General features: G+C 34.5%; 2 protein-coding genes across 3 annotated transcripts; one reads left to right on the top strand and one right to left on the bottom strand.

Annotated features, from left to right (window-relative positions):
* Nucleotides 1–302: 302 nt before the first annotated feature.
* On the top strand, nucleotides 303–1943 carry LOC131596319 (putative F-box/FBD/LRR-repeat protein At5g56810). 2 transcript variants are annotated; one of them, XM_058868942.1, is made up of 4 exons: nucleotides 303–465; nucleotides 675–926; nucleotides 1103–1258; nucleotides 1505–1943. In XM_058868942.1, exons 1-4 carry the CDS (start codon nucleotides 463–465, stop codon nucleotides 1796–1798), a joined length of 705 nt encoding a protein of 234 aa, XP_058724925.1. In that variant the 5' UTR covers nucleotides 303–462; the 3' UTR covers nucleotides 1799–1943. The 2 variants fall into 2 exon arrangements, with proteins under 2 accessions (XP_058724925.1, XP_058724926.1); XM_058868943.1 differs by having other exon boundaries at nucleotides 304–465; nucleotides 687–926.
* An 11633-nt stretch (nucleotides 1944–13576) lies between these two features.
* Nucleotides 13577–15751, bottom strand: LOC131596318 (F-box/FBD/LRR-repeat protein At1g13570-like). The gene is made up of 4 exons (XM_058868941.1): nucleotides 15663–15751; nucleotides 14607–15464; nucleotides 14235–14390; nucleotides 13577–14117 (listed from the first exon to the last, which is right to left on the bottom strand). The coding sequence occupies exons 1-4, from the start codon at nucleotides 15663–15665 to the stop codon at nucleotides 13845–13847; spliced, it is 1290 nt and encodes a 429-aa protein (XP_058724924.1). The 5' UTR covers nucleotides 15666–15751; the 3' UTR covers nucleotides 13577–13844.

The raw sequence follows: 15751 nt of genomic DNA, 5'->3' as shown, positions 1-15751 counted from the left end.
TTTACACTTGTAATATAGCAATGAAAATAAACAGAATAAATAAAAAATAATAATTGAGGTGAAAATGTAATTCGTTAAGAAAAATAGCGAATATAAGTTTTAAAAAAAAGAAAACCGCCCAAGCCCAACTAGCTATCCAAGTCTCAAAATATCATTTGGATGGATAGAAATTCAAATAATATTGTAATTCTGAAGAAAATGGAAACTATAATAAATAATATAAATTGATTTCTATTGTTTAAAAAAAGAAGAAGAAAAAAAAAATCTTTATAGGTCAAAAAAGAAGGAAAACTTCACGGACCAAAAAAAAAAAAAAAGGTAAACTGCGTAATAGTGTTCTGTTTGTTTTCCATAGAACTGTTTGTTGGTTCAACCATTCCTAAACCCTTTTGATCTCCTAGCCAGGTCTCCGATCTCAACAGATTCAAAAGTTTATTTACTCGAACAACTCAATCAGTAAAAATGGTAATATCTAGAACTCATCTTATATATCAATTGATTTCATTATACTGTGTTCATGCCAAATTTTGAACCCTACCTTTTTATAATTTGAATTCTGCTTTTTTAAATTTACTTAATGAAGTTATTTATTAGTTTTAATTTCATGGTTCTTGTTATATTAGATTCAATATACACTAACATTGTTTATTTTCTAATTCCTGTGTACCTTTGAGTTCCATCTAAAGGAAAGAAAAGAAACTGAGTCTACTCGCCCAACAGTGATTGATGCGGAGACAGATATAATTAGCGACTTACCGGTTCATATGATTGGCGAGATTCTTTCTTACTTGTCAATTAGGGAAGCAGTTCGAACAAGTGTTTTATCTAAAAGATGGAGGAACAATTGGCACACACTACCAAATCTTGTGTTTGATTTTCAATGTCTCCCTGCTGTAGCATCCCAACACCCTATAGTTTTTTGTAAGGTATAATGCTCAACAATGTTGAATTTGACTGGTTGAGTGAGTAGATCACTTACCAATTTAATATGAACTATATATACTTTTTTTTTTGTTCCTAGTGCACAATTATATATTATTTAGAGTCATTCTGTCAAAACATTATATTCTGATTTAGAGCCATTCTTTTGTTTTTGCTTTAGTATTTGATTGCAGATGATGTGCCAATAAAGCTTTCTACACCTTGTATCAATCTAAGATCTCTTACCTTATTCATAAACTTTGATGACCTTAACCAAATTTTGGCTGCTCTTTGCTTGCTCAGAAGCTCACCTAATCTTCAGACACTAGAAATATTTGTGAGTATCACTTAACTTGGCTTTAATTTCCTGTCTTATTTTGTGGTTCAACTTGTATATTCTGTTTTTGTTTTTTAATGTAAAATAAGTTATTGTCAGAGTGTTTAACCTTGCTCTAGAGTGCATGTGAGTTACAATTGCTAAGAGAAAATATGAATCTGTATAGTATATTCCTATACCTAATTTTCCATCTTTCCTCAATCAATACAATGTTATCTTCAGAGGTTTAATATTCTCTTTATGTAGGCAACGATGAAGGAACAAACTGCACTTTTGACGGCCGGTTCTTTTTGTTGGGGAGATATCTTTTCAGTGCCAGCCACGCCCCTTAGTATGCAACATGTGACAATAAACTTCATCTCTGGTTTCAAATCTGAAATATATTTTATCAGATTTCTACTTCAATATTCACATGTGTTGGAAAAGATGATTGTGAAGCCTCTTGTAAACGTTAGACCGGGGTTGGTGAGAGGACTAGTTCGATTCCGGAGAGGATCGCCAAAAGCCGGAGTTTTTTACATTGACCAAGACCAGAGTTGATGAGAGGACTATTTCGATTCCGGAGAGGATCGCCAAAAGCCGGAGTTTTTTACATTGACGAATAGGGGTGTGCATGGTTCTAAAACCAAATCAAATTGAACCAAATATATAGTTCAATTTGGTCCTTAAAACCACTTTAATGAAACCAATTTATTTTTTAAAAACCGGTTTACAATTAGATCGGTCCAGTACAAAACCAGTTTATATTAAAAACCGGTTATTGGTATAAACTAGTTTTTGAAACTAAATTTTCTTCAAACTTATTTGAATTAAAACTCGGTTTTTAACTTCTTCTTAACTATATTCAATCGTTTTAAATTCCTTTTTGTAATCAACAACCTCTTGTCGGTGACAAATCTTCAAATCTCAATTATTGCATTTCCAAAATTCAATCAACAATTGTCTGATTTTTGAAAGAATATAGAACCAATCAAAATAATAAGGGCAAGAAACATAATAACGAATCAAAATGTTATGTGATTTTGACTATCAAAATATTTTTATTGAAGGAAAATTTTTCATTAAATGTATAGTACGAGATAGGAAAAAAATTATAGTTAAAAAAACTTAAAATTGAATTAAAATAATTAACAATTATGAAACAAATATGTGAAAAAATTGTTTAATGTAGTTGTTTTAATGTAGTTAATTTATGTCTGTGTTTGTTGTTAAGCGTTGTTTGTGTTGTTGGTTATGCGTTGTTTGTGTTGTTGGTTATGCGTTGTTTGTGTTGTTGTTGGTTATGCGTTGTTTGTGTTGTTGTTTAATCTTTGTTTATGTTTGTTCAGTTGTAACACCAATATGTTTCACGATTAAATAAAGTCTTGTTGATTTCACAAAAGATATTACAAATACATGACATACAATTATTGGTTGGTGGAGGTTGATCCACGATTAGGACAATTATTTCTATTTTTCCTAACTTGACGACATGTACTACACTTTCTTTTCATTTTTTCATGATCATCCATATCGCTCCTGATACGCATGACGTTGGGTCGACCCTTTTTCTTTCGTCTCATGTTGTCATTATGCCAAACTATCCCCCCTCATACGCAGGCTAGTAATCCTCATTTGCCATCACTGGAAATGCACTGTTGTATACTCCGAGCAAGGTGTCTGTCTTGTAAATGGGAGATAAAAGTGCTAAGACATCTCGGTGCGCATATGAACATGTTGCTACGACATGGGAGCAAGGCATGCGAAAAGCTTGAAACTTTCTGCAGTCGCACCACCTTTCTTCTAAAAGAACCCTGTATTCTTATCTCGGAAGGCCCTAGTTGTGGTCAACTGTTTCTTTGGCACTGAAGGTACGGTTGAATCGGTCGAAAGATGTAACATTGTGGATGTTGGCTTTGGTAGATTCTTATTTCATAAATTTCACACAGCTTTCGCTGAATAGTTGTCCCGATTCTGAAACTGCACTCCACCGCTCACCTTTTCTTGCGAAAAGGGAAGTCATCCTAAAGTTGGTTGCTCTCACCAAGGCAGTAATCGGAAGGTGTCTAATGCCCTTAAAAACACCGTTCATTGATTCCACAAGATTTGTAGTCATGTGCCCCCATCGTTGCCCATTGTCGTAAGCCATAATCCATTTCTCTCTGGCTATTTTATCTATCCTGCTGCCTGCATCCAGATTTGACAATATGATTTCACATCGATAATGTTGGAACGTTGGTTGAGTTAATGCATATCCAGCATTGACAAGAGTCTTCCGAAGAACCTTATCCTTGATCTCCCACATGAAATTTTGCCTAATATGTCGAATACAGTAGACATGCGTTGAATTCATTGATTCCACAAGATTTGTAGTCATGTGCCCCCATCGTTGCCCATTGTCGTAAGCCATAATCCATTTCTCTCTGGCTATTTTATCTATCCTGCTGCCTGCATCCAGATTTGACAATATGATTTCACATCGATAATGTTGGAACGTTGGTTGAGTTAATGCATATCCAGCATTGACAAGAGTCTTCCGAAGAACCTTATCCTTGATCTCCCACATGAAATTTTGCCTAATATGTCGAATACAGTAGACATGCGTTGAAGGTGGGTCGTGCCAACCGTTTGCTGGATTGTTGTACGCACCCTCGATAGAAGCATGTCTATCTGAAATCAAATAGAGCCCAGGTTGGGGAGCAACGTATGTCCGGAGATCGCTGAGAAAGAAACTCTAACCCCTAGCAGTTTCACCTTCCATAAGAGCGAACACAATTGGAAAAATATTATTGTTTTCATCTTGTGCAACGGCCATCAACAAGGTTTCCTTGTATTTACCGTACCACCAAGTTCCATCTATTTGAAGAACTGGTTTGCCATACGCAAATCTTATAATGCAAGGTCGGAAAGCCCATAATAGTCGATAGAATATCCCATTTCCTTGAACACACGTTCCATCGAGAGAATGCGCCAGAAGTGTTTCTAAAATAGAAACGGTTTCAAGAGCATACGTTTGAAGCGCAATCAAGAAACGTGGAAGTTGTTTGTATCACTCCTCCTAGTTGCGATACACGCCTTTCTATAAGATAAAGTATAGTTGTAAGTTGCAACGATATGAGAGATTATCATTTTTAACTTTAGTGACGGATCGTTGCTCACAATAGGTAAGATTTCTTGACATATGATATCATAACTTAGCTTTCGATGATCTTGGGATAGATTTGTGCTAACGCATGTGTGATATTGGGAAATAGATCCTATCACCCAGGATTCACATCTCTTCCTGTATGATGCAGCCATCCAGAATCCACAAACCATAATCAGGGTTTCTACACAGAATTGTGTACCTTTCCACATTGGTGCGATCCATTTTAAAATCAACATTTTGTGCCATGTGAATTTTTTTATGGCCATGACACAATCCTCATTTGAACGAAATTTGTCTCCAATTTTTAACACTTCATCCGATTATGTGTACGGCTCGAAGAAAATATAAGATGATGGTTCATCCCCATCAAAATTCAAGTTACTCATGTGTGCAGGAGGCGTGTGCCCATGAGCTGGTGGCACAACAACTTCATGTTCGTCTTCATATTCCTCATTGACTATGTGATCAAGTTCTAACTCCGGTGCTTCTTCATATTACTCAACTTATTCTTGTAATGCTCATGATTGGCAAACATATTTTGCAATTCTTCATCATCCAGGACCTCAACTTGGAAAAACTTGACCGGGTTGTTCGCACGAAAACATGGATATTGGTATAGAGGTCATGTTATTTGGTTCCCTGTTTCCCCATTCCCAATGCATCCGAATGAAGAATACATGAATTGGTATAGAGGTCACAGCCCTTGAAATGTATGTGTCCTACCCGTACTACTTGCACGACTCCCACCAACAATTATACAACCAATAACCACCCCAAAAACGCCAACAAATTCAACAACTCCAACAATGTCAACAACGCTAACAACATCAACCAAGCCAATCAAGCCAACAAAGTCAACATAGCTCATACCAAACTCAACACCAACACCATCAGACCTCTAAACACCAATACCAATACCACTACCAGACAGATTATCAAACTCTCTACCAACAACAACCATGCCCAAAACAACCATATGGCTACACTCAACAATGCCACGAGGCGGGCCCCTCCACATCCCATCTTAGCCTCGACTTGAGCCCAAATGAGAAATAAGCGACCCAATAATCACACAGGAATCACTTTACCGTAACTCCCAACAACAACAATATGGCTACACCACATTCCAACCAACAATGTCTTTTTACCAAGGCAATTCAAGTGTCAGTTGCTACCAAGCATATATGGCTACCTCACCACCCCCACCACCACGACAAAACTTTGAGGGCATGGGAACCAACTCTTTGATAGTAGAATCGAAGAGTACAAGGATAAGGAGCGCATGGGGGGGCTATTCCAAGGACCACCTACCCAAACACAACAAGAATCTCAAAGGGGTATGGGTCGACAACTACCCCAACGAAATCGGGTAGCGCCTAGGTGCGGAACTGACGGTCATTACGGTGATAATATGCATTAGAATATTTGTAATCTTTTTTCTTGTAATGCATTTTTTTATCATTAATATATATTTCCGTATTTTTAATTATTCATAAAATATTTAATTTTATATAAAAACAACATTAAAAAAAAAACAAAAATAATTAGGCATTGGCGCCACCCCACATGGCAATCCATTTTGGGCTTGCACATATGAGCAACTGGGGTGGCGCATATGCAGTGGCGAAGCCAAGGCCCGGCCAGACTGGGCACCTGCCCGGGCTCTTCCTCTGTTTACCATCATGAGGTTTTAGCGACTGATCATCATCCTATCTCCTCCAACAAACGCACTATGAATATTCTCATCAATATTTCCCCGAATTACTCCCTCACTATCTTTCGCGGCGAAGTGGTTATGGCACCCTTAGATCCCTTAGATTAACATCAATATTGATTCGAGTTTGCTCTGCAATTTTTTTAAGACAGTTTCGAATTTCTATGGTTGCTAGAAAAGTTTGCAATTCTGTTTCATGTTTTTTCGGTTTTCCACAGAAGCTATTTTTAACGGTTTCGACATAGTTTCGAGTTGTGCTATAGCCTGCTTGTGATTCGATTTTGGTGCGAATTTTGGATTGAATTAAATAAATAGAAAGCAAACAACATTATAGCAATAAATGGGATGACCAAATGTTGGTAAAAATGAATAAAATGGTGATCCCGTCTTCGCTTGCAAGGTACTCGATAAAATGCCACAACCAGTTTTCTTGATTCTTTTGCTTGTTTTGATTACACTTCTTGCTTATCATTTCAGTTCAGCTTTTTGATTTGTTTTGGGAGTTCAGATTTCATGTCAAATCATGGACGACAAGTGAATCAAAGTAGTACATTAATATGTTTCTATAGTATAGTTACTGATACGTTGATCTAATGGGAATTTGCACTTACTTACATATTATTTTATTTCCACCCGTAAGATACGTGAAACTATGCAATTGTATTATTTCTCAATATCTTACTACTTATTCGTAATGATAATGTTATTTTTTTAGCGAAAGAATGTTCCACTTGCAAAGTCAAAAGTGAGTTTGTTGTTAGTTTTGAATTTGGTGAAATATTGGAATTTATCTATAATTTTGTCTTATTTTTATTTCCAAACCAGATAGATCAAAGTATCGAAAAGATTGTATTTATATTACAGTAAATTTTTTAATATATGTTCTTTTTCTATTAAAAAATGAATGTAGTGATTGGGATCATGATAATCGAAGTATCAAGTTTGACGGAAAGTTCTTATATGGTAAAACACATGAGATTTTGCAAGAAACACATCTGCCTGAAACATTGACCAATATTGTAATTCCAATCTTTGATACATTTGAATTACACCCAATTATATTCTTAATCTTTAAGGTCCTCATATTTGCATAAACATGCTTAAATAACTTACAATTAACTAGTAATTAGTGAAACAAATGAGTCTTTTTCAGGACTTTTTGTATGTAATACTTTGTTTATGCTTGCTGCTAAAGACTGTTCTTAGCCTAGATGCAAAACTTTCTAATATATGTCTTTGGACTTCAGCTGCAACATCTCTACTACCACCATATAACTTTAAGAAATGTGATAAGCAACATCAAATATGAGAATCCAACTTTTCGGTTTTTAAAATTTTGCCAGGGCTTTATAATTTTCCTGGCTTCGCCACTGCACATATGTGTAATTAAATACACTATGGCGCCATGGGGGTGACTCCTATGTGTAGGGCGTCCCCTAAACCTGGATACCCAAGTAATTTTTTTAAAAAAGTGATTTTTTGTAATTTTTTTTAAATACTTAATTATTTGATTTTTTAAAATTTCAATTGAGTAAATTAAATATGAATTATTGCATGATCATTATGATGTGTTACTGTTACTAGATAAATGGTTAATCCTATAATTATGATGTGTACCTTGTTTGTGTTTCATTGCAATATAGATTACTAGTGCAACAAGATTATCATCTTAAGTTGTTCTAGTAATCTATATTGAAATGAAACACAGACAAGGTGCACATCACATTGAATTTAAAAGCAGATTAACCATTTATTATTTTTTTAAAAAAAATGAATATCGTTTTAAAATTTATTGGCTTAAATACACTTTTGATCCCCCTATTTTGATGAATTTCATCTTTTAGTCCCTCTATTTTGAAAATGAACTTTTTATTACTTTTTTTTTAATTAAGTTTTTTTATAATTATATTTTAAACATTATTTAAGGCAAATTTATTTAAAAATGTATTTTTTATTTGAGAATTATTTAATACAAATCTTAAAATAATAATTATGGGCCTACTGTTTAACTGATCCCAAAGTCTCCACACCAGCCCACTTGTATTTTAGAATATGAGTTTGTTTTATCTATATAAACACAAAAATGCTCTTCAATAACCTAATAAGGCAGCTGGAAAGGAATCTTCTAGAAGAGGAATCTTCATAAGAGCTGTGTTTTGTCCCACATCGAAACTTTAACCAATATTACAAGCCTTTATATAGCTCATACATACATATTAGAGTGTCAATTGAGTGCTAGACTGATATTGAAAAAGATGGACTTGGGCCCAAAATATTGTTTGCAAATTTTAGTTATAAAAAGAAAAAAAAAACTGAATTAAGATTATTAAACATTAATTTATTTATAAACATATTAATTAATAAATATTCTAGTCATCCTTACTAGCTAATTAAAAATAATTTTTTTATCCTAATCGTCACTGCCACGTATGCAAAAATGGAAAGGTACCACAAAAATCCAAAGGCTATTAAAATTAAGGGACCAAAATAGCGGGTTTTGTAATAGGGGACCAATTGTTTAAAATATCCAAATTTGGGGGACCAAAAGTGCATTTAAGCCTTAAATTTAACAATGAATGGTTTTCCAACAAGGACTTTGTTTCTTTCGATGAGAAATAGTGGAAGGATATGGTGGTGGTCGATAGAGGAGATTTCGTTCTTAAGGAGATACTTCGGTTACTTAAATTTTCGCGATGAAGGACCATTTCGCGATGAAATTTTCTGATAATGATATGACTAGGCCGGTGTTGGAAGATGATTTGTTTAAGGTGCTGAATTTAAATGATCGTAATTCTCTCAAGGCTCCTTTTTCTGAGAAGGAAATTAAGGAGGCGGTGTGGAGTTGTGAAGGATTAAAAAGCTCGGGTCCTGGTGGTTTCTCTCTTCTGTTTTTTAAGAAGTGCTGGTTTTTCTTAAAAGAACATTTTATTTCTTATTCCAGGGATTTCCATTCTGGGGTTATTTTCTCGAAATCAATTACTTCGCGTTTTTTGACTTTGATTCCGAAGTCCCCTAATCCTTTGGGATTGGATGACTATAGGTCCATTTGTTTAGTCGGAAGCATTTACAAAGTCTTATCGAAATTATTGGCGGGTAGACTCAAAAAGGTTTTAAACTCAATCATTTCTAATAGTCAAAGTGCTTTTGTGCCGGGAAGACAACTTCTTGACGGTGTTTGGGTGGCTAATGAATTGGTGGATTATGAGACTAAGGAAGGGATTAGTTGCTTTCTTTTTAAGATAGACTTCAAAAAGGCTTATGATAAGGTTAGTTGGTCTTTTCTTCGTTTTATGTTGAAAAAGATGGGTTTTGGGGAAGTTTGGTGATGTGGATGGAGGCCTTATTTTTTCTAGTGATATGCCAGTTTTGGTTAATGGTATCCCTACAAAGGAATTTAAAGTGGAGAGGGGGTTAAGACTAGGAGACCCGATCTCCCCTTTTCTCTTTGTTATTGTTGCGGAGAGGTTTGAAGGGTTTGGTCAATAAGGTCGTGGAGAATGGTGAGTACGCGGGTTGCAATGTGAACGGTAGATGTTTTGTGGATATTCTTCAATTTGTGGACGACACTTTAATGGTGGGGAAGGAAGTTGGAAATATCTTTGACCCTTAAAATCAATGTTAAGAGGTTTTGAAATTGTTTCGGGATTAGGTGTTAATTTCCACAAAAGTAAACTTATTGGAATCAACATTAATACTAATTTTTTTGAGGATGCCCAATCTTTTCTTTCTTGTAGGTCTGAAGAGAAAGATTTATCTTTTCTTGGCATTCCCATTGGATTTAATCCTAGAAGGATTTCCACGTGGAGCCCATTTTTTCTCAAGTTGAAAAAGAGGTTATTTAGTTGGAAGGTAGGATGCTTAGTTTTGGAGGAAGGATTACCCTCCTTAAGTCAGTGTGGGGAGTCTTTCCATCTTTAAACTTTCTTTTTACAAAGTGCCAAAGAAGATTATAAAGGAGATTATCAAAATTCAAACAATTTCCTATGGGGAGGTTAATACTCTAGAAAAAGAATTCATTGGGTTAGTTGGAAGGTAGCTTATCTTCTGATTGAGAAAGTTTGGCTTGGTTTTAGAAATATAGAGGATTTTAATTTGGCTCTCGTTTTTAAGTGGAGATGGAGAATCCTTAAAGAATCCAATGCTTTGTGGTACAATTTGTTGAAGGCGCGTTATGGAGACATCAATTTACGGGTCGTGAATGGAGCAAGATTTTATGATAATAAAGTTTCTAAATCTTCATGATGGTCGGATATTTTATCTTTGGAGTGCAAACTCCCAGAGGATTTTTTTTAATAGTAAATGCAGGTTTCGCGTCGGTAACAGATATTTTATATCTTTTTGGCGTTCTCAATGGATGGATGTCGGGATTCTCAAGGACATATTTCCCGTTGTTTTTTTTGTTTCTGGTTTGCAGGACGCTTCTATCGCGGGTATGAGAGGTTGGTGTTGCGGAGAGTGAAGGTGGGGGAACCTCCGCATTTCGAATTTGTCCTAGAAAAGTGTTGTTACCGTAATTCAGCAGTTTGTTTTCCTGCTGCAGCAGGTTCTACTTACGGATGGCAGAAAGCATGTCACGGTCTAGAAGCCAGAGGCTGTTGTGGGCTTCTCGGTTCAGACCTTCTACTATGCCATTAGCAGTCTTCATCACCCTCTTGGTCTGGAAAATTGTTTCGACGTGCATTGGCTTCTATTTGGAAGATGGTGATTCCTCTCAAAATTAAAGTTTTTGGGTGGAGATTTCTTATCAATAAACCTCCAACGAAAGATTTGTTGGCTCTAAGGGGTATGGTCTCATCCAGCAATTTTAGTTGTATTTTTTGCGGAGTTGTTCCTGAATCTACGGTCTACTCTCTTCTTTTTTGTCGTGTCATGAGTTTGGGTTGGAAGAATATGGCAGGGGGTTGTTTTACAAGGAAATATATATATATATATATATATATATATATATATATATATATATATATAATCGAGAAAATTTACATACAATTTCGTAGGTGTGGTTTAAACGATCTTTGAATTAAAATACGACAAGCAAACTAAAATTTCTATTAAGGAGCAGAAATAGGAGAAAATTGCATAAGTGTAAGAGAAAATCATACACATGTTATATTTTAATTGGGTAACAGTTTGAACTTTACCTAAAGAATTGTATGTAAATTTTTATCATATCTAATAATCTATAAAAACGTAGATATTTTGAAATATACTATTTTGTCCCTAGTTTCTACCAAGTGAATAATGTTTACCATTTACACATATATTAAAAACATTTTTAACTATATAAGAATCTAATTTACTTTTGTTAGTTTTAGTGAAAATAAAAGATAATCTAAGAAATGTTATTAATCTTTAATCGGAGAGTAACGAGAATAAAAACCTACATTTCAGATTTAGAAGATCCGAATTTCAAGGTTGAGAAAGCTCATATTCAGTAATTCGAGAGACAAATGTTCGAATGTAAAAAACGTAAAAAATTCAGAAGTTAATTCATACAAATGGCCTCACTATTCCGCACAAGAACTTGAATTTATCGATGAATAATAGATGTTGATAGTAACAGTGAACACGAGTCTTCAATCCAGTGAAAGAGGGACAGACATGCAATGTTAGCATTTCAACGCCCAAGTCGTATGAGAGTAAGATTGAGTGAATGAGATTTGAATTTGATTTACCTAAGAAATGACATATTCTCCCTCTTTATATAGTGGGGCGGTTATAACAAGTTTGCCAATCTATCGGCACGAGAGGCGAATATCAGTATGATTGATATTGGATTAAGTTCACATGCTTTCTAGTCTAGGATAATGTACATGCTCTACACGCTATGTGGTGGATCATTATGCTCTTTTGAACATAATTGTTGGACTCTCTAGTCGGCCGATAACATATTACATTGTTAAAGAGTATAAAAAATATGTGATAATATGGATTAATAGCTAAAATGTATATAGTTCATCGCTGATATGCTTGTATTTATAATAATTGCATCCTAGTCCCAATAACTCTTTACTACTGTTATTCTTTTATTTTTACTTTGTATTGTTTTATGTGGCTAAACAAAACTACATTTCAAACTAAACCCTTTTTTATTAGAATAGTACTCCCTCCGTCTCATAATAAGTGTCATATTTGAGTTTTACGCGGTTCTTAAAAAAATGATTGAATGTGTTAGTTTTAATGATAAAATTAATATCATTTACTAAAATACCCTTATTCCTTATATGTAGTAGAGTAATTAAAAAACGTGAAAGTTAATAAATAGGGGTATAGTAGTGGAAAAAATTAATAATTATTGCATTGGTTTTCTAAAGAGACATTTATTTTGAAACATAAAAAAAGTGGAAATGAGACACTTATTATGAGACGGAGGATGTAATTATTACATGAGTTGTATTAGCATCGTGCAATTCTATGTAGATACAATAATTTTATTCACTACATTGTGATTTTTGTTGACACAATTATACTGTACTATTTTTTCTTACACAAATACAATCAACAACCACTACTTTAACCACCTTTATAATCACTAATGTTCACTGCTCTGACCATTGTAAACCAATATGGTCACCTAGGCTATAATCACCACTTTATCCACCTACAATCTCTAATATAACCACCATTAATTACCATTTAAACCATCGTCAACATCCACTACGCCCGCCAACATCCACCAATATGACCGCAATTGATCATCATTTGACCATTGTAAACCAATATGGTCACCTAGGCTATAATCACCTAAGCTATAATCACCACTTTATCCACCTACAATCTCTAATATAATCACCATTAATTACCATTTAAACCATCGTCAACATCCACTAGGCCCGCCAACATCCACCAATATGACCGCAATTGATCATCATTTAATCCATCTCTGATTATCGATCTAATCAGAACTGATCATCGTCCTGGCCATCATCAATCACTACTCTGATCACCAATTTATCCACATTTGATCACCAATTTTACTATTAGTCAACCATTGACTATTACTGGAATCACCACTTTGAATAATGTAATTTATCATTGTAAAACCACCGACCACTACTCTTATTATTATTGACCACTATAAATCATCACTCTGAATAGTCACTTCAACAATTATAATTAAAACCACTAAATAAATATAATATATTTTTAACAATTTTACAAAGTTCATAAATTATTTGGGATTAAGTTTAATATAAACATTTATTTTTATGTTTATATTAGTATTTAAAATTGACTTTTGATTTTTGAAAATTTATAACTCAAAGCTGATGCTAGTTATGAGATTTTTGAAATTGGTCTAAATGTTCCTCATGAGTTTTCACACCAGTGTCAGCCAAAATTGTTTACTTGTTTAATATCTGCATTTAGTCTTTTTCCAGTATGATACTTGTTGGCAAACATTTTGATAACTTTTAAACCATGATAATAGCCTAGGTATTAAACCTTATAGCTGATAAATAATCCTATATACTTTTTTGTTTTCAAGTCAAACAGACTTGGACATTCTGCTTAAAAATTAAGTGTAAAATAACGCCAGTTGCATATATGTTTTACTTTGTTTCATCATTTGTGCTTGGTTTATGCTCTCCATTCTAATTGATTTTAGTTTGGTGTAAGATAAAAAATTATACTCATATAAGTATTATCTTCAATATTAATCTCTCATAATTTGATGCAGCATTGAAATTTTAACTTCAGTCATAACACATTAGATGACTTGAGGATAATAAAAAACATTACAAAGAGGTTTACACGTTGTAAAGAACTTCAACCTGTACCGATGCTCTTCTGAACCGAATTAGTTCAGTCAACAACTCCGGATTGACGTTTTTAACCGGGTTCACAATCATCTGCACTAGCACAGGAGAATATAAAAGTAGAAATTTGATTAAATCTAATTGAGATTTGGTACCAGAGATGCCTTCTAACCTCACATGTCGCATTCTGAGCGGCATGGTTGGGCCTGAAAAGATATCTTCCCAGGAATAGGAGGCTGGTTCTAAAAGGGTAGTCTTCCCCGCCTTCAAAAAGCAATTTTAACAAATTTATGGATCAACTTTGTATGCATACGAGAATAATGAGAGAAAACAAAAATCATTAAGGAAACCAATGTCAAACCAAACTAAACAAGTACTCACATATAATTCTAATTTTTGAAGATTAGGTGAGCTTCTGAGCAAGCAAAGAAGAACCGAAATTTCCATCAAGTTGTTGAAACGTACATGTAAGTTGAGATAACTTAGATTGATACAAGGTGTAGGAAGCTTTACAGGCACAACACCAGCAGCCAAACACTGAAGCAAAACAGAAGAATAGTGTAAGGACCACGGCAGAAAATTAAAAGAGGCAAAAAAATTAAGTCTGCACTACTGCACTAGGTCTTTTCCTGCATATTTTCTAGATTATTTCATTGCATCAGCCATGTTTAAATAGACAAACATAAAGAAGTTACACACAATCATATTAGAACATGAACCGGAATATATAACAGAAAGGCTAGAGTATTATACCTTAATAAAATATCTACCGATCATCAGGCTCCGTAAGTGAGGTAGATGAATGAAAAAGTTGAGCAAACTGTTGGAGAATCCCTGCAATCTACTTTGATTGCTTTCAGAATTCATATCCTTACTTAAATCAACAATTACCTTCTCCAATTGGAAAGTGTTTTCAAAGCTTATACCCTCAAATTCACCGAAGATGTGAAAAAACTTCAGCTTTGGCGCGTGAATATTAACTTGGGTGAAACCATGTAAACTCATCAATCTCAAAACTTCAAGCACGGGGCATCCGGATATCAAGTTTTCAAACGCATCTTGAGTCATTGTAACCTTATCCAGACCAAGAATTTTCAAGTTCCTGAAGCCTTTAATTGTCGACGGAGGATTAAGCCAACATTTATATAATGCTATATATTGTAAACTTTGACAAGAAAATAAACACCAAGGTAATTTATACGGCTGCGCTACCCCTCGAATTACCAGCTCAAGCTCTTTGATAGAGCTTCTGGTTAAATAAAGTATCCACTTATCAAGAGTGGTCACACTAATGGGACCTATATGGGAGAGATGGAAGTGGTTGATTGGCCCGGAATGAAGTAAAAGTATATGATCAATAATTGTTAAGAGCTTCCTCCTGATAACCAAAGAGTCCTCGAAAGCTTCGGAGACACATTCTCTATTAAATACGAGATTTGGTAATGTGGTCCATTTATATCTCCATTTGTTTGATAAAACACTTGTTCTCACAGCATCCCTAATTGGCAAGTGTGTCAGAATCTGGTCTATTACATCATCTGGTAAAGAGCTAATTATATCTTGCTCCACATCAATCACTGTTCCGTCAGTAGACTTTGATCGTTTTGTTTCCTTTAAATAGATATATTTATATTCAAAAAAGAGAACATACAAGAATCCAAAAACAAACTAAGTTAGTGTATATGCATTAAGAGAACCTAGAAACACAACATTTGGGAACCTAAACTAAAGCATGTAATAAGATACAATAGAACATTTCAAACCATATAATGCATGTTATAAATTACACAGAAGATTGTCAGAAATTACCATATCAAGTTTCCGATAGAGTGTTTTCAGGATTGCTACGGGAGGAAAAAAACGTGAGAGAGAGAGAGAGATATTAACCGACGGTAGAA

The sequence above is a fragment of the Vicia villosa genome, linkage group LG4 (assembly GCF_029867415.1).
Source record: "Vicia villosa cultivar HV-30 ecotype Madison, WI linkage group LG4, Vvil1.0, whole genome shotgun sequence".
Taxonomy (NCBI): domain Eukaryota; kingdom Viridiplantae; phylum Streptophyta; class Magnoliopsida; order Fabales; family Fabaceae; genus Vicia; species Vicia villosa.
The sequence above is the reverse complement of the archived record's forward strand: the minus strand, read 5'-3'. Positions and strand labels throughout refer to the sequence as shown.